This window comes from Larimichthys crocea, chromosome XVIII (genome assembly GCF_000972845.2).
Source record: "Larimichthys crocea isolate SSNF chromosome XVIII, L_crocea_2.0, whole genome shotgun sequence".
Taxonomy (NCBI): Eukaryota; Metazoa; Chordata; class Actinopteri; family Sciaenidae; genus Larimichthys; species Larimichthys crocea.
Window position 1 is genome coordinate 5,837,044 of NC_040028.1, and position 27,204 is coordinate 5,864,247.

General features: G+C 38.0%; 1 protein-coding gene across 3 annotated transcripts in view; it reads right to left on the reverse strand.

Moving 5' to 3' along the window:
* Positions 1-25,571, reverse strand: part of ramp1 (receptor activity modifying protein 1) — a 50,226-nt gene extending 24,655 nt beyond the window's left edge. The window contains exon 1 of one of the 3 annotated variants that reach the window (XM_027291285.1): positions 25,031-25,571. In XM_027291285.1, the coding sequence (XP_027147086.1) occupies positions 25,031-25,088 (58 nt within the window). In that variant the 5' untranslated portion in view covers positions 25,089-25,571. The remainder of the gene's footprint in view (positions 1-25,030) is intronic. The other 2 variants (XM_027291286.1, XM_019276505.2) reach the window with 2 other exon arrangements.
* Between the last annotated feature and the right edge of the window lie 1,633 nt (positions 25,572-27,204).

The window sequence follows — 27,204 nt, forward strand, 5'->3', positions numbered from 1 at the left end:
TTCATACCGAAAACCTTCAATTTTTGTCTTTGTTTTTTTCCTGAGGTTTTAGTTGATGGTATACCAAATTTCAAACTCTGGAAATCTGGTTTATTTAAGTCTTATTTTTCCATTGTTTTTATGGGTTATGTTAACTTTCTTCTCAACAATTTAATTGCTGGAATATGGGGGTGACATTGCTACAGTAGGAAACAATGAGCAGTCAGACAAACAAGCTTTCAACAAAAGGTTAGCTCAACCAATTTGAAAGATAAGTCAAAGGTGAATCTAAACTGTTTGATGCCTCTTGTTTAAAAGCTACCACCTGCCGGTCGCTCTCACTCAAGCTTCAAATACGATGATATATGGATCTCACTAGTGTCATGTATGTACATGCCTAAGAAGCTTATGACTAGATGTGCCATTGAAGCCAGGTGATGTGGCAGAGACAATGGCAGATCTATTGTTAACATTAACACGTCACAGGGCACATCTTAGTGCGTTTTTTTTTTAAAAGACATCTTTTAAGATAAAGAAGCTAGTGCAACCATTTTATCATAATATAGATGAATTAGTGAATTAACTTGTTAGCAGTAGCTTGTTTGTCAACCCACATCAGTTACCCCTAAATTCCACTGGGTATGGCTGCGACTCGTCCAGAAACCATCAGAAGTGTCCTGAAAGAGACTCTCGGCAGAGGATACATGGCTGTTGGATGCCATAGAGAATCTGGTCAGTTTTCGAAATAAAACATGCCATGCAGACTCCAGATCATAAAAACAGACAATTTAACTACATAGCATACTTACTCCTGGTTAAAGCACATAAACCAATAAAATATGAAATGCTCCTGCTGGGTTATGATGCTGCATGTAGAACAAACCAAACAGCGTCATGACTGCAGTATCACAGCGTGGTGCCTGGTGGGATTTAGGGGTTACTTTAGGAGTCTCCCATTAACGTAATTCACCAAGCCCAATTTCCTGTGTAGAGTGGAATTCTCACATGTCAGCTACAGTTACTTTTTTTTTTTCCAAATAAAGATATCTGGCTGAGACACTGACTTGTTAACAACCTGTCTGACTCCTCCTGTTTCCTGCTCTGACTTCATTGTAGAGATGTCACCTAATTTCCAAAAATTAATAATAAGGGTGTATGTACAGGGTTGTCACAACAGATTAGAGTAAAGACAGTTATTAAATAGACACAAGTTGCTGAATTAAAGCAGTAAATGCTCCACAGTTTGACTAAACTTCCTCATAAATAATGAACTCTGCCTTTGTATAGTCTGTAGCAGCTGTTCTGGCATCAGATTCACTGAGGACAGACAGTCTTTCTCAGACTGATGAGTCATGGACAATCCAGCCTCCTGAATATTTCAAGCGTTGCAGCCTATGACCCATTCCAATTTGAAAGTGACAAATAGGCAAGAGGCAGGCAGATGTTTTTCTGTCAAAGGCTAAGACTAATTAGGGAGCCGAATCTGATGTTTGCAAATGAATGAATGGGCATCCTACTGCCGCTGTTTCGCTGTCGTCATTTTCTCACAGATGATTCATTGAGACGTATATCTTCATCTTTGGCCTTTGATTGGGATTATTTTTGACCACCGCTACCCTGTCAAAGGCTACCACTGCAACCTGACATCAAAACACCCACTTCCTTGACTTTGAAACATTTTAGTCATGAATCATCTCAGTTCATGGAGTTGTAGAGGAGAAAGAGAAAAAGAGAGCTATCTGTTTCTCTTCCCACTTCTCTGACAGCTCAATTTAGATTCTGTAAAGTTACACAAATTTTATGCATATTTTAAGAGAACCCACACATTTCAGCTCTTCTTGTACAAACATAGTCTATTTGACGTTAACACTCAGCAAAGTTTGCATCGTAATATTTCCAGTCATTACATCAGAAAATCAGTGTTTCCATTTAATGCATTAAAAAAATACTCGTTGCCAGCTTAAAGACTTTTTGATAAGGGCATGTTTGTAAGAATAATGCCACTTATGTTTGTATTACTGTAGAGCGGCAGCTTTGTTCTTGCAAAAGACAAAGTAAAGATTTGACCTCTTCTCATGAAAGCGCCTCAGCTAAATCAGATAAAATAATTACAACTTATCATTCTACAACTTAAATCAGTTGTGAAACCATCCATTTTTTAATGTAACTGCTTATCCTTATCTGGGTCGTGGGAGGCTGGATTTGATCCCAGCTGACAATGAGGGAGAGGCAGGGTTCACCCTGGACAAGTTGCCAGTTCATCATAGGGTTGGCACATGAAGACCAACAACCAGTCACACCTATGGGCAATTTAAAATCACTAATTCACCTACAAATATGCATGTCTTTGGACTGTGGGATGAACCATATATAATGAAAATGGATGCAGTGTAGAATAACTTAAAAATCTGTTTCAGTCCAGATCCTCACTGATAAGCACCACATGCCTTTTTTTCTGTGGTATATTGGCTTACACTTAGTTTGCCTGTGAGTGCAAGTGAAAGTGTCCTTGTTCTGCTATAAAAAAAATTTAAAAAAGACTTTCATCTTTGAGAATTTGCATCACATTTCTGTGTAAAGTCAAGTCACATCACTTGCTTATACACTCAAGTGTCCAATTGTTAATCAAAGCTGTTAATAACCTGTCAATGGATTAATCAATAATCAGTTAATTGCATCAGCATTATTGCTGCTGTAGAATGAATGGTCCGCTTAACCACTAATCTGTTGGATTCATTTTATCTCTTGACTGCTCTCTAATATGATCATTCTTTCTACTAATATATTTTCTGTCTTTGTGTCCTCTCACAGTTTCCCCTCCGAATACATCAGCAGAATCTAAAGTCCCTTTAAATGTCTATGGAAAAATGGGTATTCTTCACTTGTGGCATGTTCCCTCGAGAATTATTGTGCACTTGAGAAGCACAGATATATTCTTCCTGCTCCAGGCTAAAATAACATTCAGTCTGATTGTAGTTCAAGTTATCGAAAGAGAATTACAAACACCTACCCATGTGCAAAGTCAGTGCTGGGATTGCGGAGGACCTTGAGGGTGTGCAGATGCCCTCTTTGCCTGCTTGATAATCTAGCCTTGGTATTAATGGTGCCATAAGCACAATGTAAAGTATGTTTAAAGATGTTGTAAAGTATGTCTGTGTATATATGTATATGCTTTGCCCGGCGTCAACTCAAACTGGGCGCGTGTCAGCTGTGTAACGGCAGCGGAGCGAGCCGGTCGTATTCACGCGAGATCACGCGAGAATCCTGGACATAGGCGAGACCCCACAATAAACTGTGTATAAAGAAAACAACAACAACAAACAGCTGACTTTGCTTCCCCGACATGGAGGAGATTATAAAAAGCATCTGTTGTGTCATAAATTATTGTGTGTTGTTCCACTTCAACAATAAGTCTCTCATCGTCCATGTTGAGACCCTTTGATCGATTGACTGCTTACTTGGTGCCACCGGTCATGACGTAACGTTGATGTGAAGTTGTGGTAAGCTACATGAACTGCGTATTGTATTTTATTTTGAAAGGGGGTGGAAGTTTATTACGTTGATTCTGTGTCGGATTTCCTGTCTGCTGCGAAGTCCTCTGTTGAAATTTACGAGGTTTAGCAGCCGCTCGCGTCAAAAATAGAAATGCTACGGCGGCGCAGTCGTAACGCGGCCGTAACGCCTCCGGTGTGAGTGGGCCTTTAAATGCTGTTTAAGACAAAATCTACAAACCTGAACCTGAACTTGTAGTTCATAAGGTTTGTTACAGTTGGATATAAATGGATGAAAGTGAGACATTCTAACCCTTTCTCTGTCTAGAGAGCTGTGCATGTCTAATGAATTGGAGTAAAAGGAATGCTGGTAGCGGTGCAACAGCTGCCGTCATTGCATTTTACCTCTAGCGCTGTCACTAACACATACCCACAAATTAATGCTTTCCTCCACCTCTGCTGTCTGTGGTCATTATCAGGCAGCCAGAGACCCAGGGGGTGACTTAGAACTACCAAAATCTCTGAAAGTATTCACATCATTAAAGAGAAACAGAGATGGAGAGGATTTTCATTAAAGAACCTCAAAATGAGCAATCTATCAATTTCATCTCTTATTTCTTGTCTAACTATATCACAAACCACCACAACACACACACACACACACTTCTCTATCCTTGACACGATGGCTTGAGATGGCCATGAGACTTTACAGGCAGTTCTCTATGTCCAAGGTACTCTTAGTATTATTATAAGCCCTGAGCGTGATTCACTGCAATGTGTCATTGCCTCTTGAAAGGTAGAAGCATTTAAGCCACTGAATGTAAATATAACCTAGAGCTACCTGGTTGAACCCAAGATTAGAGGAGACATTCAAACACAAACACATACTCTCAGGCTAAAAGGTGGGTGCATCATCCCCCACAGTGGCAAAAGGTAACACCAGACAAATACTTTTTTTTTCTTTCATGCTTTTAATTTGGGGCATTTGAATAATGGTCATGGTTCAGTCTCCAGACCTGAACTGCCTTTTCCTTACTGCTCCATTAATCAGTCTGACATTGATGTTAGTTGTTTTCTGTTCAGTTTTGCTCCAATTAACCACTAGTGGTTGTCCACCACCACAAAGATGGTCTCTTGGATGCCCTTATTCTAGATAAAACATGAAGTTACCTCTAAGGCTCTCCTGGACTACATTTTTACCTAATCTGAACTTTCTATTACCCTGTCTAAACCAGACAACAAGTACTGGCAAACAAACCGCATCTTGAAATCTACCCAGCTCTGCTACCCAGTGATGTAACTCCTCTTTCAATGTGCCCACTGGTCTGATGTCAAGGTTTAAATTACGTTTGTGTGAGAAATCAGACTGAAAAAAACAACACTGCATGACAAAATCTGATCTGTCTTAACACAACTGTTTTATTTAGGGTGTCTTTAATTGTTTAATGAAGTGATAAACTTCACTGAACATATGAGCCCCACAGGGACTGATATGTGGATTTTGTTACCTTTGGATAAAGCAGGGTTCGATGTTTTCCTGTTTCCAGTCCCTTTGCCACGTCAAGCACACACCACTGCCCAAAAGTCTCAGCACTCTATTTTTTGGCAATGGTTTCAATGTTTGTTTATAAGTGTTTACTGGCAACATATACTCATTTAATATTTATACAGACTACTACACACGCAGTGCTAAAAGAAGTGAAGAGGACGAGAGGTGGGGAGTGGAGGAAGGAGATGAGAGGAGAGAGTGAGAGAGAGATTTTCTGACTAATGACATTTTACAGTTTGCAAATGGCACGATGTGAGAAATCAATAAATATTTGCATTGTTGAGGTGCTATTTATCTGGGCCTAAAATAACAACTGTGTGTATTAATAGAGTGGCTTGGTAAATGTTTAGTTTGAGCTGACATCTGGATCCAGTACTGGTCCAACATAACACCAGAACAAGGCCAGCTATGTTCATACAGACAGCCGAGATGACGTAATGAGATGTATTTGTCATGGGCCACAGACCAGTTTTGCTATGTCGGTTGTGGATCATTAGTGATGATTGAGAAAGATTATTTTTGCATGACTCTATACATTATTTTATGAAAATCCTACTCATTAAGCCTTTAAGACTCACTTTGAATCTCAAGAGAGATGGTAAAAACAAACTGTAATCTAAGCTGACAGTCCCAGTATGAACTTCTGTGTTTCAGCATCTCTAAAACATAAATAAATGACACAATGACACATTTCCTCAATATTTTAGTCCTATCTGCGTTTAGAAATGTTTTTAAAAGGTTGACATATTATGACACAAAACTGTAGAAATAAATGGCTCTTATGCCCCAAATAATCATCACAAAAATGTGTTGATAATCATCAGATTCGATGTGATTAGATAACCCCTCCCTGACACTATATATAGTGCTTTGGATAACTGAAGTGGTGGTATGAGTGGAACGATAATGAAGAGGTTTCGGTTTGTAGGCGCAGAGAGCTCTGCATCACTGTTTTAAAAAGTGTGAAAGGTGCTGAACAAAAAAGATTCCTATTCATTCTAATTCATATCCATCCTAAATGGAACTAACATGCCCTCCTGGACTCATCAAACCATATTAAATGCTTTGGTAAACAAGGCAAGAAGGCACAAAAAAAGTATGGTGTTCCCTGGATATTAATATTCCCTGGAAGTAAATGAGATTTTTATCACAGGTATTAGACTCTAGGGAGTGTTCCCTTGTTGTAAAACCACTTTAATTGCATTTATGACTGATTTGGTATTTAATAGGGACTGGAAAGAAAGTGAGCAAGACTGGTTTGACAAATATCTGTGTAGAGTGGTAAGTCTCTCTACAACAAAAGCATTATTAAAAAAAGTAAATAAAGAAAATAACCTTGCACATCTGCTGCAAGTTTGTTGAGATGACTATTTATCCCGTGTTTAACACAATTTAAAGGCTGGCTTGCAAAGGAATACTCTACACAATTTACTTTTATCACCATTATTGTCTTCTGTACTCCCTGGTCAAATGGCCCTCTCTGCACATTCATCATAACCAAGCAGCAACTTCTGTGGCTGTGAAGTAAAGCCAATGCAGAAGTGCCAAAAACTGCAGTTCCTCAAACTGCCACTTGGGATTGGCTACAGAACGAGTCAATCTCCATAAGCCCACATATTAAAATGTCCAAATTGACAGCAGAAATAAACATGTTTACAGCCTGGTAATAACTAATTTCACTATTCATGACAAATGTACTGAGGCTGAATTTCTATAAAACTCTATATTAAGGCTCAAAGCATAATTAACAGAATGGCGGCTTTGATTGACAGGTGGGTGGTGTTACAGCTGGCTTGGCATCATTCAGTCCACCTCAGGTAAACCAATAACCCACGTCTTTGCCGATTTTTAAAATAGCTGGGAGGAGGCAGAAGCAGGACTGCCTCAAATGGCTTCAAATGGCTCTTCAGAAACCTGATACAGATACAAGTTTAATTCTTTATACTGTCTGTGGGTTTAAATAAACTGGTCTGACCTTATTTACAAAACTCTTATTGCAGACAATATTGGTGGCATAGTAAAATATGATACATCAGAATAAAGGCCCCTAAATTCATCTTTTGGTGTGCTGTCAATGCAGTCTACTGCTGCTAACAAATTTATCTCAGTCACTGCTTTTAAGGTGCATATATGATGATTATTTAGTTCCTTTTTTGTTTTATGTTCTTGTCTGCAATAAATCGAACTTCTTTGTTTAATTTATAGTATAGCCCAGCTATTGTGTCCCACAGCACTCCTAAAGCAGTCATATAGTCTAATCATTTTGAACCTGTGAATGAGTGCTTGGCAGTCACAGATGTAAAATATCCAAAAATGTCCAAAAAGCCATGCCGTCCTTCTGTGGATGCTGTGAACACCGTCAAATAGCACCTCAAGACCCATTGTTCAGACTTTTCCTTGTTTAATCTAATTTAATATTTTACCCTGATACAGTTCCTGTATTTTCTATTGCAGAGCATTTTGTGATATCTGCGCCTGACTTGAGCAGTAAAAATCTAGACTTGGCTTATTTATAGCTGACCCTTGTTAGTTCTTCCATGACACTGTCAGTTTCACACACACTGTAATAAATTTACTTACAGAGACACTGCATGAGTTCAGTGTCCTTTGCAAAGACAGAGACACACACAAAAATGTTTCACACACTTAATTAATAGAATAATGACTGAGGTCAGCATATGTCTCCTTTTTGACTCACTGCTCACATTTATAACACACTGGGAATAGACACCTTTGTAAACCTACAGCTACCTAAACAGACACACTTTCCACCCCCACACATAAACACACTGTATAGGACAATTACTGAAAAGGTGGTGTGTGTGTGTGTGTGTGTCTGTGTGTGTGTGTGTGTGTGTGTGTGCGTGTGTGTGTGTGTGTGTGTGTGTGTGTGTGCCTGCCACATCTATCTCTGTTAAGTTGAGTCTCATCCATCACCAGCCAATCATTACAGTAATAATGATAGATGTCTGCCCTGACTGGGTCTCTCTGGTAATAGCATACAATTAACGTAGATATAAAGGCACATAACAGTAGGATGAGCATGTTATCTACAAAGACCAGAGGGCAGCAGATAAGAGGAAATCAATACACACTGTGATATATCGTAATAATAAAGACTAGTATTTTTCTTCTTTGCACCATTTGTCCATGTTAAACTTGAGCATTTTATATTGGTGCAGAGCTGGTAATGAGCTATAAAATGTAAATAAAACAGAATGACTGACAAAGAGAATGGATTTGTGGAGCAAACTAATCAAAATTGCAATGAAAGAATAAGATTTTGATTTTTTTAAAAAAGAAAACGATATTAAGTTGTAAAAAGAAAAAGTTGAAGAAAAACATGCAGAAACGCATCAGCCCCAAGCTGAGTGAAACATCATTAAGCTGCTCATTATGTTGATGAGAGTTCCTGGCATCTGGCAAAATAGAAAATCAAGGGACCATTTGAACTCAAGTCTGGGTCATATCACTGTAGGAAACACTGCACCCTAATTATTAGAAAATGTATATTTCAAAATGAATATTGACGGGGTAGTATTCATCAGATGAGATTGCTTCATAAACACATTTCTATATATAGACAGCCTGAATAAATGAGTGGAGAAACACAATGAATGCAACAATGGACATAAGGGTCATTGAATGAATTCAAATTGACGTGGCCTTTACAATCCCTAACCCAACTGAACAGCTTTACTGCGGGAGACATTTATCCAACATCTTCTCTCCACAACCATCATCAAAACACCAAAAAAGGAAATATCTATTTGAAAAATGTCCTTTATCCCTCTAGCGACTTGTAACATATATCCCACAGAGTATTGAAGCTAGTTTCTTGAATTATGGTGGCATAGTGGTGTGACTCTAGGTCTGTATGGACCACTTTGGTCCTGACTGAAAGATCTCACCATCCTTGCAACATAACATTTTGTACAGATGACAGAATGACTAAACATAACTTACTTCTTATTTCTATCTGGAGGATAATCATGCTCTGAGTTTTGAAACTACACCTCCTATAATGCTTTGGGGGAAGGACTCTTGGTTGTGTTAATTTAATCGTCACGGTCACCCATTTCTCTAACACCCCACTGCTCTAAACATTAATTCAAACCATTGCTGCATGGAAATGAATGAACATAATACTTTAAAGTGAGTGTGCAGACTGAGTAAATTAACACTAGGAAGGACCACAAAGTGGAATTATCTCATTCTCTGAATCACTCTCAGAGCTAGTGTCGGATGATCTTTCAAGGGACCAAGAAATGTCACTATTCGAACCGGCTCATCCATCAGACTCCACATCATCAAGGCTCTGAATCCTCTGTGGCAGTCGTGCTACTTTTGGCTGACATTTCATTCTTATATTCGCTTTCTTTCATCCAGTTTATCGCTTATCACACAGAAACCAAGGATTTTATCGTTCATTTATTTACAAATCTGTCCCTGTGCAATGAAACATCTTGAATAACAGATCTGAGAAGAGCTTAAATCACTCAGTAATTTTGGTTTTTACCAATTCCTATCTGCAATTCAGTATACTTGGATTTATAGGTGTGTATGTGTCTGCACATATGTGTTCATCCCCCCAAGAGAGGAAAAAGAAGCACAAAGAGACAGAGAGTTCATAACTCTCAGCGGACAAGTGTAATTACACAACACATCAGGACGACACTAGAGAGAGGGGAAAGGGCATAACACATGCACACTTACACACAGAAAATACAGGTGCTTTGATTGGCTGTGATGAGTGGGTGCGTGCACAGGGGCAATGAAACACAGGTCCGCAGATAGAGTGTCTGTCAGAGCAGGTTTGATTAGAGGCGAGCAGAGGGCTGGTGAAGCCACTGAGGTGAAGAGAAAGACTATAGCCCTGTCAGGGTAATTTAGAGAGAGAGAGAGAGAGAGAGAGAGAGAGAGAGAGAGATATGCTAGACATACATGCTACACCCTACACAATATCACCATGTGCATGTATGTGTTGTGCATGTATGTGTCTGTCAATGTGTTGTCATGGGAATGTTGAAAATGAGCCTGTTTTTATTGTTGTGGTTTTTGTTTCACCTACTTTTTCAGTTCTATGATAGAATATGTCTAGGTCTGGTTTTAAAAAAAAAGTTTGTGTTTTTGTGTGTGTTTAGCTTTTAGTTTGTCTGTTCTGCGCTACTCTACATATGACACATGAAGGTTCAGCATGGCGGACTCTGTAAAAGACGACCTACTACATCTGCAGATATAAAAGTCTCATTCTAAACTATTTGTATTTTCAGATTATACACTGCATTCAAACTCTGAACTGTGCATTGAATGTGTACAACATATTTCTAAAGCTAATTGAATGGACGCCTTAGTTTGCAGACCTTGTTTTTATATCCATCGGTGTCACGCTATTACATGCTGGACCTTTAAGAGTGCTGAGATGCTGAAAAATACATAAATTACAACAATACACAAGCATAATTGTTGTAAACCTACCACAGATTTGTGTGTGTGTGTGCCAGTCTTTTAGGACACATGTTAATGGATGGAAGTAAATTTAAGAGAGTAAGCATAGATTGACTTAGCTGCTGCTTGAGGCAGATTTTACCAGCAGATACCAAGCAGATGTTTAACTTTTGACAGGCAGTGAGGGTTCTTGTGGATATAATTTCTTTATAAGATCTGCATTTAAACAAAAGGCAAACAAGATAAGCACCCTAGAATAAAAGAAAAGAGAAATTATGGTAGGAAAACATCAGGACAGGGGCGATGAATAGGTTTAGGAAAAGATCCTTTACTTTAACACTAAATAATAAATGAATAAATAAAGATGAAAAATCAAGCACCTCATGAGAAATTCAGATGTGTTAATAATTCTGTTTGAGAATCCCTCTACAAACACACACATTCTCAGACAACACAAACAGGCACATGTGGGACGCTGCCTCGCTGCATTCCTCATCCTTTCATTTCGCGGACGGCAGGGGAAGAAAGGAAACGAGGAACATGAATGAAGCCAGATTGAGGAGAGAGATGAGGGAAAGTTTCAGTTTCAGTCAGCAATGTTTAAAATACACAAATAAACTCATAGATAGAGTGGCAGCTAGTGTTTAAACTCAAAGTCAGTCTTTACATCATAAGAAATTAGTGGATACATAACATAAATGTGTCAAAAACTGTTAACTTGATTTCTTATTTTCTAATTTGACTTTACATCAAATGTTACATATTCATTAAAACGTGATTTATTTCGTAAACTGCAAGATTTCTTAAAATGCTCTGAGCCTCCTACATGTGTGTAGGAGGTACTCATTAATCTGCAGTCATTTATAATAGTGTCTCAAGGTATTATACTTTGAGTGGTAAGATTATTTATTAATTTTTTTTTGACTATCTTAGCCTTAAGATGCTTTTGGAAAAAGGGTGATTGAGTGCATTTTTAAAGAAATCACCACTGGAGTGGAACAGCTTATTCCTTTTACTCCCAAACTGTGTTTATTTTAAGCATTTTTGTTCTTGTTGACCTTGAGATAAAGCTATGAAAGGTAGGCAGTGAGTTCAAATATTTTTGTTCGCAAGCTGTGTATTTGGGTCAGATCAGAACAGCTCAGGTATTTAAATTTCCCTGCATTCAGATTTCAAATAATGTGAATGGCAGCCGTAGCACAGCATATGCAAACACACACAGAGAAGCATTTTGACTTTGTTGAATGTGTGGGAGCATTGACTTTTTTTTCCCAATTATTCCCAGCATGAATAATACCTTTGTAAAAAGTGTGTTTTTTTCTACTGTTCAAGATTTCTGTTTGAACATTTGGACTCTGTATCATGATTACGTAACACGCAGTAATGTGTTGGATACCTGTTGTTTATTTTTCCATGCTGATAATTTCCTGAAGGACACATGACGTGTGATTACACGTACGGACTCACTATATCCACATTTTTGGTAATGAGTGTTAATTAAAAATGAAAAACTATGCAAACACAAATACGCCCAAAGTCATTGAGCATATTCCTTTCTGTGTTGATCCTTTGGGGTAGTGCTGTATGCTTTTGGCTGTGCTCTGAAGCAGCAGTTGTTTTGGGATTAGAGCTAAACTGGCTGATGGGAAAAATGCCATGTTCAGTTCATGGGCTGATTAGAAATTTCTCTGGGTGAGAGTGAGTTTGGGGGGGGGGGGGGGGGGTTGTCTCGCCCAATGTCACAGCATCGCCTGCAGCTGCCAAAACCAAACCACTCATGCAGTGGAGGACTTAGTGGCTGCTGCTGCTGCCACTGCTGTGTGTGTGTGTGTGTGTGTGTGTGTGCGTGTTTTTATCTTGTTTTCCCCATGACTAATATTTTAGAATTAATCAATCAATTAATCAATTAATCAATTTAACTGATCATTAATGCTTTGAAAACACTGTTTGATTCTGATATCTATTGCAAACTGCTAAAAAAATAATTAATTCAAATCTGGCACAATTGTCCACTTGGACTCAAGGATGAACAGTTAAGATTTGGCTGATAAGAGTTTGGCTATAACTCATAAATTCACTTTGACATCTTAATAGTCTGCAAAAACACTTTTCTGGCTATTATTTAAAGTCATAACCTGGGAAGAGAATTGTATATTATCACCATAGTTCACATTTGGTAGGATGCTGAATTGGTTACACAAATCTTGGGTGCCCACCTTAAAAGTTTTTCTGTGCTGCCAGCTTGAAGATGTGTTTGAAACATCTATGTTTTAGAATTTGTAGCTTTTTTTTTGCAGAAACATCCATATCCTAAGCACTGGAGTCTACCTAAGTGACAGCCTCCATGGTGTAAAATGATTAAGCCACTGTGGAAGTGCCTTTGCCATCTTTGAAGTTTTTTAGATTAGCTGGAATCGGCAAAGGCGTTGACCAGAGCCTTCACACTGTACATACAACTCTTCAGAAACCCATGGATGACATCACAGCTTTTATACTGTCTGTAAGTCTACCTGAAGCTCATTGGTTTGGCTTATATTGAGCTTCAGGTGCTCTGTAAAAATAGTCTCTCTTGGAATCACACATGTCAATATAGTGATAACCTTCAACAAAATAAGTATGCTTAATACCTTTTATTAAGGAAGTATTACTTTTGTTTGTATAATATGGATTGAAACAAAATGTCTGTTAATGTTTTTCATCTATTTTTCCAAAATGACACTTTTTGATTTAATGTTGTGTAACCTCCGAGCTGTGATCTTTGGATGCCTACAGAGGCAGTAAAACGTACAACTATAGATTATGTTTAAGTGAGAGAGACGCAGAAACCTCTCAGCTGAATTCTCTGTTCTCCTGTTCTGCCCTAAGACCAAACTGAGGCATAAATCTTTTGCCTTTTGTTGTTTTGTCCAAGTATCTGGTTTAACACCAGAAGAGGAAGGTAAAGAGTTTCCGTGGGGTCACATTTCTGCTGAGGAGCTTCAATATCAGTCTTAATATTTTTGTTTCTTGTTGTAAAATCTGAATTAATTTAATCTTTACCTTTAAGTCACAGTCAAATAGTCCACTGCACAGATCATTATGTCCAACAATGTTCATCTTACTCATCAAATCCTCAGTGAAACCGAAATTCATAAATTCACATTTGTATAGTGAAAACCATCGCTGCCAAGCAGTTCTCTTCTCTCCCTATCTTTTTTTTTTTTTTTGTAATCCCATCAGAGAACAGATACTAAGCCAGTTCTGATGCTATGCCAGGAGCACTTATAAGCAGCAAAGGTCACAGATGTTGCCATAAACAGCTGAGATCTCTGAGTCTTTCAGTGTACATACAGCCAGACTTTCAGACAAATAAGAACAGAAGAACGAGAGCGACCAAGACTTGTGTGGTCTGTCTACATAGTATTAACATGTCTAATTCAGGTTTAGTAATAACACTGGAGTACTTGCAATGGCAGCATGATGCTATTTCTCTAAAACTAGAAGAGAGACAAACAGCGTGAGCATTAAATTATTAGAGTAATTGCATTAAACACTGCTGTGAGCAGAGAGCATGAAAGATTACACAAAGAGATGCACAATGAATCAACACAATACTACGGCTGCTGCATGCAGAGTAGAGGACTCATCTGCATAATGCATAATAGCTCAAGCAAGCCTGTCAAGTATAACCTGCAATAACTCTATCCTGCTCCCTCACGCCATCGCTCGCTCTGTGTGACTAAATTTGAAACTCTACAACCGATGTCACTTACTGCTTTCCTATTTTTAGTCTGCCTTTGTCTCAGCGTTCTGGACCTTGTCAAATGAATGTTTGTCTTTCTTTCACCTCTCTCTCTCTCCCTCTCTCACCCACCTGCAACGGTCGAGTTTAAAATTTTCATCAGATGTTCAGATTACACCTCCAATCTGCTCACACAGGGGGGCTAACAGGCTTCCAATTACATGCTTATGAAATGGTTGATTAAATTTTTAGGACTGGCAAGGTATAATTTAACAGATCAAGAGATAATGAGGGATGATCTTATTCAGTTACTCTGGAGTCAGGAAAAGGAAACATTACTCTATCTGGGAACATGTAGCTTTTGCATGACTAATCTGTCAAAATGGAAACAACACTTTAAATGTCAGAAATGAGACTATAAAGAGACTAATGTGTAACAACACCATATATAATAACGGGTAATGTATATGTGGTATATGGGTAATGTTCTTGTCTGAAGATACAGGTATACAACACATTATCTTGCCATTATCTTGTCAAAATAGCAGAAGTGTTTTTATCACTAAGCTCACTTGAGTTTAATTACAGGACAAAGGGAACTGTTCTCACACACTTTTTACAAGCTTCTATAATACTTCAACGTCACAGAAGCAGCAAAACGTAGAAGGACATCTGTGACTTTGTATGAACAGATACATCTTAAATCAGACACTGAGTTTAATGCATTCAATCAAATGCAAAAAGGCACCACAGGCATATTAAAACATGATTTCATTATTTTTTATTGTTCCTGTCGTTCCTGTCCTGTTCATGACCTTTCTAATATGGTTTCAGTGCAAAAGAGCTTGCTCCATCGTAACAGGGAAACACAAGGGAAGAAATTATAAATACAATTTATATTCTACTCTCCTTTTTTATCATGATCTTTGAGATAAGTGTATCCTGAAAATGTCTGCTGGGCATCCCCCGTCTGTTTTGTATATGTATAGTAACAGTAAAAAGTTTGTACACAGCTTATATTCAATGTTTTCTTCACATTTTCCACATTGTAGATTAACAATGAAGACATCAAAACTTTGAAGAAAAAATGCAGAATGGTATGATATCCAACAACCCTTTATGGAAAACATCTGCCTATCAAGATGAAAGATCACCTCTTCTTGCATTCTCAAGCTCCGACTCAAAAAGCCAACCTCTTCCTCCACAAAAAAAAAATTAAGTAGAAACCATACAGCCGCATTGCTTCACTTGACCTCGGGCTTCCCAATCACAGTCCAATCACAATATGGGAGAGATTAAAGATAATATGAAACACCAAGTTAATGCAGAGATCTGTGATGAAATATCATTATCTAGATAATGTATCCAGGTCCAAGTTATGTGTTGAAACCAGATGTAAACGGGGGCTTTTTTTTTTTTTTTGGCAAGTGTTATCACCTGCCACATATACAGAAATCTTTGGCTGCTAAGTGTCTCCATATGTGTTTCCTTTGGATGTGCACCATACACAGCTGCCTTTGTTTGATGAGACATTTACCGTGCGATACGTGTGTTTGCACTTAGCTATTCAATTGTGTACTTTCTATTATGCACTGAATGTATTTGAAAAGTTCAGTAGTTTACGATAATATTTTATAACATCAACAACACATGTTTCATCTGGGTCTTAATGTTTGTGGCTTATGGGAAGAGCAAGGCAGCAACACTGCCAAGACTAAAGTGCAGCTGGGATCCCACATTCTTAATAATGTATAAAGTTAAATGCTACAATCATGCATTTGAGTAAGTGTCCGTCACTAGGCATATCGTTGTTTCAGTCAATATTACGCTGTCTGAGAGGTAAAACATGTAAAGATTTCCTGTATTTTAAGAGGTTTTAATGGTGGCCATTGTGTTAGAATTGAAGGGAGCAGGTACTTTTGATAACTCTCTATTACAAGCACTATCACTATTACCATAGTATTTATGGACTAGAATTCAGTATTAAGTAGAAATATAGGCTTCTGGATTTTCTTCAGAACCACAGGATGCATATATTTACATACAATTCTGCTTCTATTTTTTATTGCACACTGTTAATTAATGCGTGGCACTCAGGTTACTGCCATAAATATATCTGCATGTGTTGATATACAGCCACAGCTTCCCTTGACACCAACTGAGCATCTGATGTCTTGCTCAAGGGCACCGCTATGACATGGGACTTTGTGCTTCACATGACTGTGTTCACACATATAGGGTGTGCGTGAGACTGTGTACCCTAATTCCTTTGTGTTTTCTGAATGTGAGTTATGTGAATTGTCTGTCCTATTGTCTGAGAGTGGGTGCCAAGTATGACCACATATCACAGTGTATGTGTGTGTATGTGTGGCACGTAGTGTGGCTTCCACTACCAAGGTGCTGAAATATGTGTTGGCTTGATGGCGACCTGGATAATTGCTAATGGCTATTCCACTATGGACAGGGCACGCACACTTGGATACAATACACACAAAATCATACACATGCATACATACTCCACTAACTAGCAGTGGCTCAGCGTTGCTCATTAGCTGCTGAGGCGTGACAGGAACTGGGTTACTGCTTTGCCTTCACACACACACATACCACACATGCACAAACAAACACACACACACACACACACACAAATCCATAGGCACACACACCAGATGTGACCAGCTGTAAAACAGGTTAATGTGGAGAGAAAAGGCAGAGAGGAGCCTTGACAACAATAAAGAAGTGCAAGGGGGATATTCACCTTTTTATTGCTAATTAGGAATATGAGAGAGATAAAGCTAGAGATGAAAGAGAGCCATGAAGGAGGAACTGTCCTTTTGATGATATTAAGTGATGTTAATTTAGTTACAGTTCACATTTCCCACAAGATCACTTTGACAAAGAGAGATGGCAGGAGATGATGAGTGCTTTTATTCATCTTTTAATTTCCATATGAGGAGTTTAAAGGAGATCAGAGCAGTAAAAAAAAAAAGAAAAAAGCCTGTGAAGATGATGCTGCGCCTCTGTTACCTGAGGTGATGTATGAGGCAGGACGGTCACAGATATATTAACCGTAAAATCAGGTAATCAGTGTGGAGCGGTGGGCCATTTGTCCGTATTTACCAACGGCAGCATGGAGCTGAAACTTATCACGTTTTCAAGAGGGGTGCAGTGTTTTTTTGAAACTACTTCTCAGATCTATCACAGTTTCGGTGATGCAGAATAGAAATTTACAGTAAATCCAGTGGATTTTGCCTGTTTTTGCACATGCTTATTGGTGTACTGATGATTTAAAAAAAGCATGACTGAGCCAAATGACACCCATACAAAAAAGTATCTAAATCCATGATTAGTAAATAAACAGCAAATGTAATTGTCAAATGTCAATGTACAAAACCAGCTACTTTAATTTGGTCCAATTTGGGATTTTATACCCTGCCTTCCCTCCAGTAAATTGGTAAGTCATGCATCACCGGTAGTGGAGAACAAAAAATTCTAATAGAAGGCAATTAATAGGAGCTCTAGTGTGTTTCTTAAGCTGTAATAGAGTTTCTTTTTTTTTTTTCTTTTTTTTGAGACCAGTACAGAAAAGCCTACATGCATAAATTTCCTACTTGTGTTGTTGTTAAATGTGACCCATGAGAGAGGATTTCCACAGATAAATAGGCTGTGAAATCAAATCTGTACTGTCCACCGTAGCATCACATGGCATCATGCCACGGTGAATTTGACGCCACTGTCACAAACACAACAGAGGAATTAAAGTTCACTGGTTCAAATCCATGACCTCAAACGATCTGTATCCAGACTGAATGCTACCAGAAATCTTTACCTTAAAATAACACATTCATTCTTTAAAACCTATTAAGCAAGGGGAAGACTGACAGAGCATGCCCTTTGCAGCTACCCCCCTGCACATGCAGTCACCTGAGAGCTACTTCTCTTCTAAGAGTGCATACGGTATATCTCTGTTTTCTAAGTACAGTAGAATTTAAAGTTAAGTACAGCATACTACTGACATTTACAAAATACAATTCAGCCTCCTAGGGTTTCTTATGGATTAAATATGTCAGTAATCATTTCCCCTTCTGTCTCTGTAAAATGGATGATAGCAAATATCATCTTGAGATGAACATTTAATTCAATTTGTGTCTGCTTTAAAATAAATATGTCTTGTACGTCAATGTCACTGGAGAAAAAGTTCAACCGAACCATCAACCAAAGTCATTCATCTGCTGGAACTATGAATGCATGCAATACGATTTCATGACAATTCATCCAGCAGATGTTGAGATGCATCAGTGGTGGACTGACACACTGAGCTATATTCATTACCGTAATCTGCAGAGGGGATAAAAGCTCTATGGAGGAAAATTAATGACTTTATATGTGTGTCAAAGTTCACTATTGATTATGTCTTATTAATGTCATTTAGTATCTTTTTCTATACAGATTCTACGGTATATCGTTTTAAATATTAGGACCTGTTGTTTTGTAATAAACCAACCTAGTACACCTGAGTATTATGTCAATATTGGACAAATCCACACCTCATGATTTCCATCAAATGCCATGTTCTTATCTGAAAACAGCATTAGATTTAAGCTGCTGCTGTAGAAATAAAATCTGTCTATGAATAATTTTTTTCCCACTTTTGTGTTCCCAGCAGATCATGGGACTCAAGTGTTGATCCTCGAGTCATGTTCAGTCTAGCATCAGAGGTTAGTAAGCCTCCTTGCTGCCCTGTACTGTAAGCCGGAAGCCATCTGCTCCAGCTGAGCAGCACAGTGGTCAGCAGCACAAGACTGTGGCTTTAAGTGACATCTCAAACATTATGCACGTCTCCATGCCTCAACCACTCCTCCCTCAGGTCATTGCTATAAATACCAACGTGTAACTTGATCAGTCTGGTTAGATAAATGTTTGGAGAAATTCCTTTCAGGCTTTTTGGTGGCTTTACATGGCGGCATGCCAAGAGCTCTTCATGTCGTGGACTGTGAGTCCTGCACACAAGGACTTTGACATGTCATCTTGTACCTTAGGAGCAGAAATGCCACAAAAAAAAAAGAAAGAAAAAATCTTCAAAAGAAAATTCCAGCCTGATGCACTGGTTGAGTGAACCACTGCGACAGGCTCACTATGTCGCTGTTATGCAAGGTTAAATGTAATGTATGAGAGCAGCGGCCTAGATAAATGGGATATAAAATCTGCTCTCTGTTTCCCAATGAAAGGGCTGATGTGGTGCATTTGGAGAAGCCAGAGGAGTTCTGTTCAGAGTTTCTGTTAAAATAGAAAAATGTGAAATATATATGCACACATATAGCTCTATGGGTAGATATATTGGACAAAGCTGACACATAGTAACAGACATTATTTATTATTTATTCCTAAAATAATTGGTTACCAATACATGATTACCAATAAATCAATAGATTATTTTTAGTCAGTTGCAAGCTGTTGAACATCAGCTTGCTCGTTTTGTTTGATAACTATAAATACTGAATGTCTTGCTTAACAGATTCAAAAGTCTTTGAGCTCCAGTAATTATGATGAGTATTTGACACATATGATTTATTAGAAAGATTCGATTAATTAAATATAATGATCAACATATTAATTTATGGTCATTTATGTCATTTTACTTGAATTAAGTGGACTAGTTAAGTGCCCTAGCTCTATGGAGAAATGATCAACGCCACTTAAAGGACTAGTATGCAGGATTCAGTGACATCTGGATAATCTTTTTGATTTACAACCCACTCGCTGCATGCTCTCCTTCCTAGCATGAACAGTGGTTGCGAAACACACCAAAGACCCAATCTAGAGCCAGTGTTCAGTGCATCTGTTAATGAAAATATAGTAATGCAGATTATAATCCTATTCTAGAGCCTCCTAAACCTTACACACTGGACCTTCATTACGGTGTCTTGTGAACACACACAATGGGTGGTCTGTCCATTTAGAAAGCAAGTGTGACAAGAGAGACGATTGATGTTCTTCTGCATTACATTAAGATCTACAGCTAATTAGGAGGAGTTGATCACAGTCTGCGTTAGCAAGGGTGACACTCTCAGCACCCCTTACATTCCTCTTTCCTCACAACTATGGTCAGACACAAACCAGTTCATGCTACTCACCAATTATGCTAGACCTTTGGGCTTACTGATCCACTCAAAAGCGTATGAAACAGAGTCTTTGGTGCAAAGTTAGAAATAATTCTTTCTCCATTGGTGAGCACATATTGATTGGTGAACTGCTTTCACAGAAAACCTTTGGCACAGTGCATAAGCATGAAACTTGGGTGAATATTTTAATATCCTGTATTGTTATTCTGTCACTTGTTTAGTATCTATAATTCCCTCCCCCTATAGAAAGCGCCGCAGGGAAGGGGGGAGAGACAACTGACAAAAAAAGGGATGTTATCTAAAATTATAGCTCCATCAAAAGGGGGCATGGCCACATTTGTTTTTCTTCCTCCTTCCATGTCTAGCTTTCTAATTAACCAAAGTCCAGTGGGCGGGTCTGTCACACAGGATGGACAGAAACACACACATGGAAACACACAACATACAAAATAGAATCAGTTATATAGGAGCACTATTAAAACTTTCACTATCCAGCTCCTCCTACCTCATTTATCTCTCTGTCTCTCTGTCTTGTTAGACTGCTTCTTACTTTCATTGTCCTCTCTCTCTCTCTCTCTCTCTCTCTCTCTCTCTCTCTCTCTCTCAACTGATTTATGGAGATTCTTAAAAACGTCCCTTGAGTCCTTCACACTAGAAATGCGTGCTCCTCTGACCGAGAAGAGACAGAAAGAAACCAATCCTTTTGTTAAATAAAATTTCTGCATCCATGCTTTCTTTATATAGATGAAAGCATTAGGGGGAAACCTGACAGAAATTAACATTTTTGTCTCTGGTGCGTACCCCGACTCACAAAACTGTATCTGTAAGCAGTAAGGCGGACAACTACTCTCTGTCTCTGTCTCTGTCTCCCCCTCCTCCCCTCCCCTCTGTCCACACTGTTGCCTTAATAAAAATCTATGCCTGCTGATACTGTAGGATGTCAGCCAACCAACTACTGGCAAAGTATTTTTTGATAAACAGTCAAATTGCACACTGGTGCAACAAGCGTTTATCTGTTGAAGAAATATGTAGCACATCATCCAGAGCCTGTATCTTGTCTCTTGCACAAGACACTCAGAAAAACATTTTTTTCCCATCTTAATACTTCTTTCTTTCTAAGAAATATGATACTAAAAGAAATGAGGGGTAAAAAAAAATGCACAAAAGAATACTCAACAATTTTATGTTAACAAATATTGTGTTAAACCACATGCAGCTAATTTCAAACACTCTGCATGCCCGGCACCAAACAGTGGACAGACAATGTAAGCGACTTGCTTGAAAACATAATGTGTCATTCAGCAGCTAAAACTAAGAGTCTGTTAAACAGATATAACAATGTGTACAGCAGACACCACCCTCTGTACACAAATTCTTCACAGGGAAACTTTATGAGGTGATAATATGTCATTGTTGTGTTTACAACTTTGTTGTGTCCAAGCTACACTGTCAAAAAGTATTCTGAAAAACAACTTAAAATTTTATAATAAAAAAAACATATGGACATTATCTGTAAATTAACAACTAAACTGTAATTTTAAGTATTATGCTGATAAATATGTAATTCTAGAGGTAAATTTTTCTTTCTGTCATTGAATGTGTTCGATCGTGATAATTTAAGGAAAATAGAAGAAGAAAACAGCATAAATCTACTTTATAGTTTAGACCTTTTTTTTACTTTAATTGTATGGTCTTTGTTTGCTGCAGTCTTTTTTTTTTTTAACCAAATCAAGTTGGTATCTTTTAAAGTTACGCCCTTTCCTCTTGTTTCTGTGGCCATGATGCTTTGTTGCCTGGACTCAATATGACCATTAAAGGACAAAGACGTTTACTTCATTTGGGCAACTCACAATACTGACAAATACACTACTGTCTTACATTAGCTTTTATTAGGAAACACTTCATGGACAGGAGGAAACATTACAATGGCTCGTACTTCAATGTAGATGCAGCATCTGAATATTTAATTAAGTATGAAATAATCTTTAAAGGTCTAGTTTGTAGAATTTACTAACACTTAGTGGTGAGGCTACACATTGAAATTAATTAACTACCCTTTGCCTCACCCTCTCCTTCCATGCATGCAAGCGAAACTCTGGGGGCTACGGAAGTTGTGAAAAATGCCAAATGCCTTATATAGAGCCAGTGTTTAGTTCGTCCCTTCTGGGCTACTGTAGAAACAACTTGGCGAACTCTGTAGATATAAATGGCTCATTCTAAGGTAATGAAAATACAACAATTCTTATACTCAAGTGATTATACATTAATAAAAACGTACTTATATTCCATTTCTGCCATCCAATCCTCCAAAATCTTACACACTGGACCTTTAATCAGCTGAATTTCTCAAAGCTTGGTTGATTCTGAATAAAACCACCCAGCTAAAGTTAATTAACTTGAGCTTTCCTTTTAATAGTTTCTCCTTTTTACTTTTGAAGAGAAATTGATGAAAGGCTTGCAGAAGACCAAGGCTTATTAAAGTAAAGTCATAGGCCACCCACTCTTGCAATGTACCTACCAGACATTATCTCATGACCTACTCTGATCCTCAGGCTTAGTTGGACTACATTGCATCAACCATTTTGATTACTTACAGGATATTCAGCCAAACTGTTAGAATTGCCAGATGTTTTCCCCTGAGTCATTCCACAGAGCATTTCACTTTCGTCATTCGACTACCGTCTTGCGGAATATTTCAAATTAATTCTGAGCTGAGATGAAAGGCGATCATGTTAAGGAAAGAGGATTAATGTGCCACCTTGTACAAATACCTTCATCTCTATGGGAAAGAGTGAAGACTCTTTTCCCTTTATCCACTCTGTTCTAGACTTTGGGATAATAATTTGGGGACTTTGGGACATAGGACAAAAACATAGGAGCAAAACTTGTGTTTTATATGTAGATGCTATAAAAGATAGAAAAGAGGCAACTGATGCTGTTGTAATGTATCATAATTTTCACTTTTTTGTAAACAAAGAACACCTACATGGAGCCTTTCTAACAGGAAATAAAGGACAAAGAGCAAGGGAAGCTTGCCTAAACACACTAGTACGCATACTGTAGTTCCAGCATGTATTTAAACTATGAAGATGTGTGCTCATTTTTTTCCTTAAACACAGAGAAGTTATAACAAGTGTAACTAGGAAACAACCAAAGATAAGGGCACTGAGTACTTGAGTATTTGTGTAGGATTGCACATTGTTAAATTATTAGTTTTGGGGTTAGGGAATGGGATTTGCATTACAGTTCAGCTAAAGGTAAAGCATTTAGTGGTTAGGATTAGTGGTAGAGGTTAGGAAATGAACCCAAGTCAGCTGAATGTCTTCATTATTCTAAAATTACAAGTGCTGGGAATATGCGTGTGCACGCAACAGAGCGAGAAACTGAAAAGGAGGCAGATAAGACCTCCTGTCCTCTTCACTGAGATTTTCCAGCATTACATGGCTTCATCAGCTGAGTGGTCTCATCATGCATTTTGTAATAGTGCCATTGCATAATGAAGGAAACTGAACCATTTCAGAAAACCCCTCTTCTCTGTCAGCACTCAAACTCTCAGCACATTCATTTGTTGATTCCGTGTACAAGAGGTGGAAACTACACATCGCTTCACAGATTCAAATTGGTTTGTTCAGTTCAGTTAAAATATGTGCGGTCACTAATGTTTAGCATTTACCAAACTAAGTTGTATTGCATTACATGCACTTCAGGATATTTATCATCTCTGTCTTTAACTCTTCGCTGTGCAGTAGCTCCATAAACATGCTGTAAACACACCTACAATTAAAGGTCCAGTGTGTTAGATTTACACGATGTGGCAGAAATGGAATAGAATATGCACACCTATGTTTTCATCAGTGTATAATCGCCTGAAAAGAATCCTAGTGGTTTTGTTGTCTTAAAATCAGCTCTTTATACCTCTGGGTGCAGTGTAACATGCAAATAAGTAGCAAGATGAAATAAATATATTAAAAATAATGGGTTATGTTTTTCCTAACTGTGAAAAAACAAAAGTCATGACTTGTAAGGTTAGTGATGGAGTTTTTCTGTTTGTTTTGAGTCATATATTGTCATAAAATTAGATGTAAATAAGATGGGTTAACTTCATATTCCAACGCAATTATAATACTCTTAACCAATGAGAGTATTCTGTGCAAATCCGAAATAAATGAGCAAACACTTCCTCTTGAAATCATTATATAGATGTGTAGATTTGAAGGATTTTACGTGGACTTTTCACTGACTGTAGCCACCATGAAAATCTATCGCCTCCCAGCTGTGCTGCTTCACTCCAGTTTAAACAAAGATTATGCTGTTTACACTTCACCACACAGGGTGACAGGCACCACTGCTAATCCTGTATAAATAAATCTGGTATCATCAAAATAAACCCACAGGTCAGGTCAGTAATATAATAATAAGATATAATATAATTAAGTATTTTACAATTATTATCCATCATTTAAATATGTTTATTGAGGATCAATAATCATATGAACACACATTTTGGTTAAAAATAAAATAGTATTGTAGAGATTATCTTCTCGGGAGTATCTGAGCTCGTTTACATAATTAAGCCTTCATCAAACAGTATAAGTACATCTTAAGACAGTTGTTTCAAGCTGATTGAAACAACTGCGGTGAATCTATGTCACGTTGTCTTAAGAAGTCACTTTAAACACCTTTCTCCATCTTCAATGCAGCCACAACGTGAGAGACTCACCTACAATGAACCACAGGAGCGTCTGTTTCTGCAGAGCTGCCCCGGTGCGCGATCCCATCCTGTCGTTCTCAAAAATGATCCACTGACTGAAGTTTGGGAGGGAAGTGAAAGAGAGAGGAACTAACAAGCGCTCAAGGAGTAATAGATAGCATCATAAGTGTCATCTGATGAGGAAATCCATGTAATGCGGTCAAACACCCAGGAGCCACTGCTGTATCACCTTGCGCAAACTGCTCCGGTAGGAGGGGGGTGGGAATTGTCCTTGTCCCTGCTGTACTCCCCCGAATCTTCCTATCAGCGATCCTCCGTTATCCAAACATAATCATACTGACTCATAAAGTTGTAGTTGTCTTTCCAGCCAGCCAGTCCTGAGGTTTTGGAGAAATTCGAAGCGCGCTTGTGAAGCGTGCAGTGATGGAAACTGTGCTGTGCGCAACGGGGCGCACCAGTCTGGGACCGGTGGAGAGGAGAGACTATGTCAGGGTTCACTGCTTCTCTCCGGGAGGACACGGCTGTGGGAGAGCTGAGGGGACACAGGATAGACCCAAACACAGCAATTACTGCACTGGGAGGGGAGAGTGAGGGTGATTTGGATGAGTGAGGCACGGGACTCCTTATGGTACTTTTCCATTGGTTAATCGGATACAAACCAGCCGCCAAAGCAGCCTATGACAAAACACTTAATGAATTACTAAACGGAATAAGAACCATAACAACAAATAACAATATAACAAATGCAATCTAATAGCTCTAATAGGCTTCTGGAATAGACCAGAACCTTTTGACATTTTAGTAGTTACCATTAAAACGACATTTTTACTCATATACAGGAGGACAAACTAACCAACAAACACATTGTGAGCAAACACTATTTCCTGATTAATTAATATAATACTGAAAGTGAAGAGCTCAAGATGTAAAAATAAAACTAATGTGGTCCACCTGTGGTGTGGATGGATCTGAAGACAGGTGCAGTTTAGATGTAAATTTGTGCTCTGCTTCAGGATTTAATGGGTTCACGGTTGTCCGACACTTACATCTAGTGGTCATCTGAGGCGTTACAGCCTATGTTTAAATGCGTTCCTGACAGTCTCACTGATGTGTCTTTTATTGTTTTCCCCTCCTTACAATTGAATCTATATTCTAATATGTATCAGTTTGTTAATCTATAAACCGATTCATCAGATTTGCTTTTAACCTGTGAAAATGTGAGAAGGATCAGACTTTGTTCAATTGTCCAATTATTTATACAATTTCTTAGCCTTATTTTCCTTCTTAAAGATACAAGATGTGGTTTTAATCATGACACACTTTCAAAAAGCTAAAAAGATGCAACACTGAAAACCTTTCACAGTTCAAAGTGGGTCATGGTGACAGAAACATCAATGGAATATTTGACTTCATTACAGCAAATGAGAAGTTTATATTTGGATTTGCATCACATTAAACCGTTAGCCTTTTAAATCCAACTTCTCTCTTATGTGAGATGATTTAACATTGGAAAGTCTGTCTGACACTATCATATTCTATATTTATATAGACGGAGGTTGAACCATTCTACCATAAGGACATGTTGCAAATTGTTGTGCATAATTTTGTAGCCATTTCCTACAAATTCATATTTTTCTTTTTTTCTTTTTTTGGAAGAATTTGGGATGGACACTAGAAGTTAGGATTAATGGTGAAATAACCATCCCAAACTTTATGGCATGTGGCAGAAACTTACTTCATAGATCATTACAAGAATCATCTAGACAGGTCAAGGAGTAGAGACTTATGGGTTATGGACAAACTGCTTTTGTCCACCCACAGATTTAAGCATTAACACACACACACACACACTGTAAAAATTATGTACTATAACGGATTTAATATGCAGAAACATAGCAAGCAGAAACATTAACATATAACCACAAAATGATATCAATTAAATAATTTTAAAAAATAACAATTAAGTAATTAAAAATACTTTACTTATGTATGTATCAGCATTTATTTTTGTGATTATATTTTGTATCAATAATCCGAATCTGCAAAGTTACTATTAATTAAGGGTTTAAATTAATGGAAGAAAAAAGTACAAGTGCATGTAGTGGAGTAGAAGTACTGTATAAGTATAAATATAAGTATAAAGTAATAAAATGAAATACTTGAGTAAAGTACCTCAACATTGT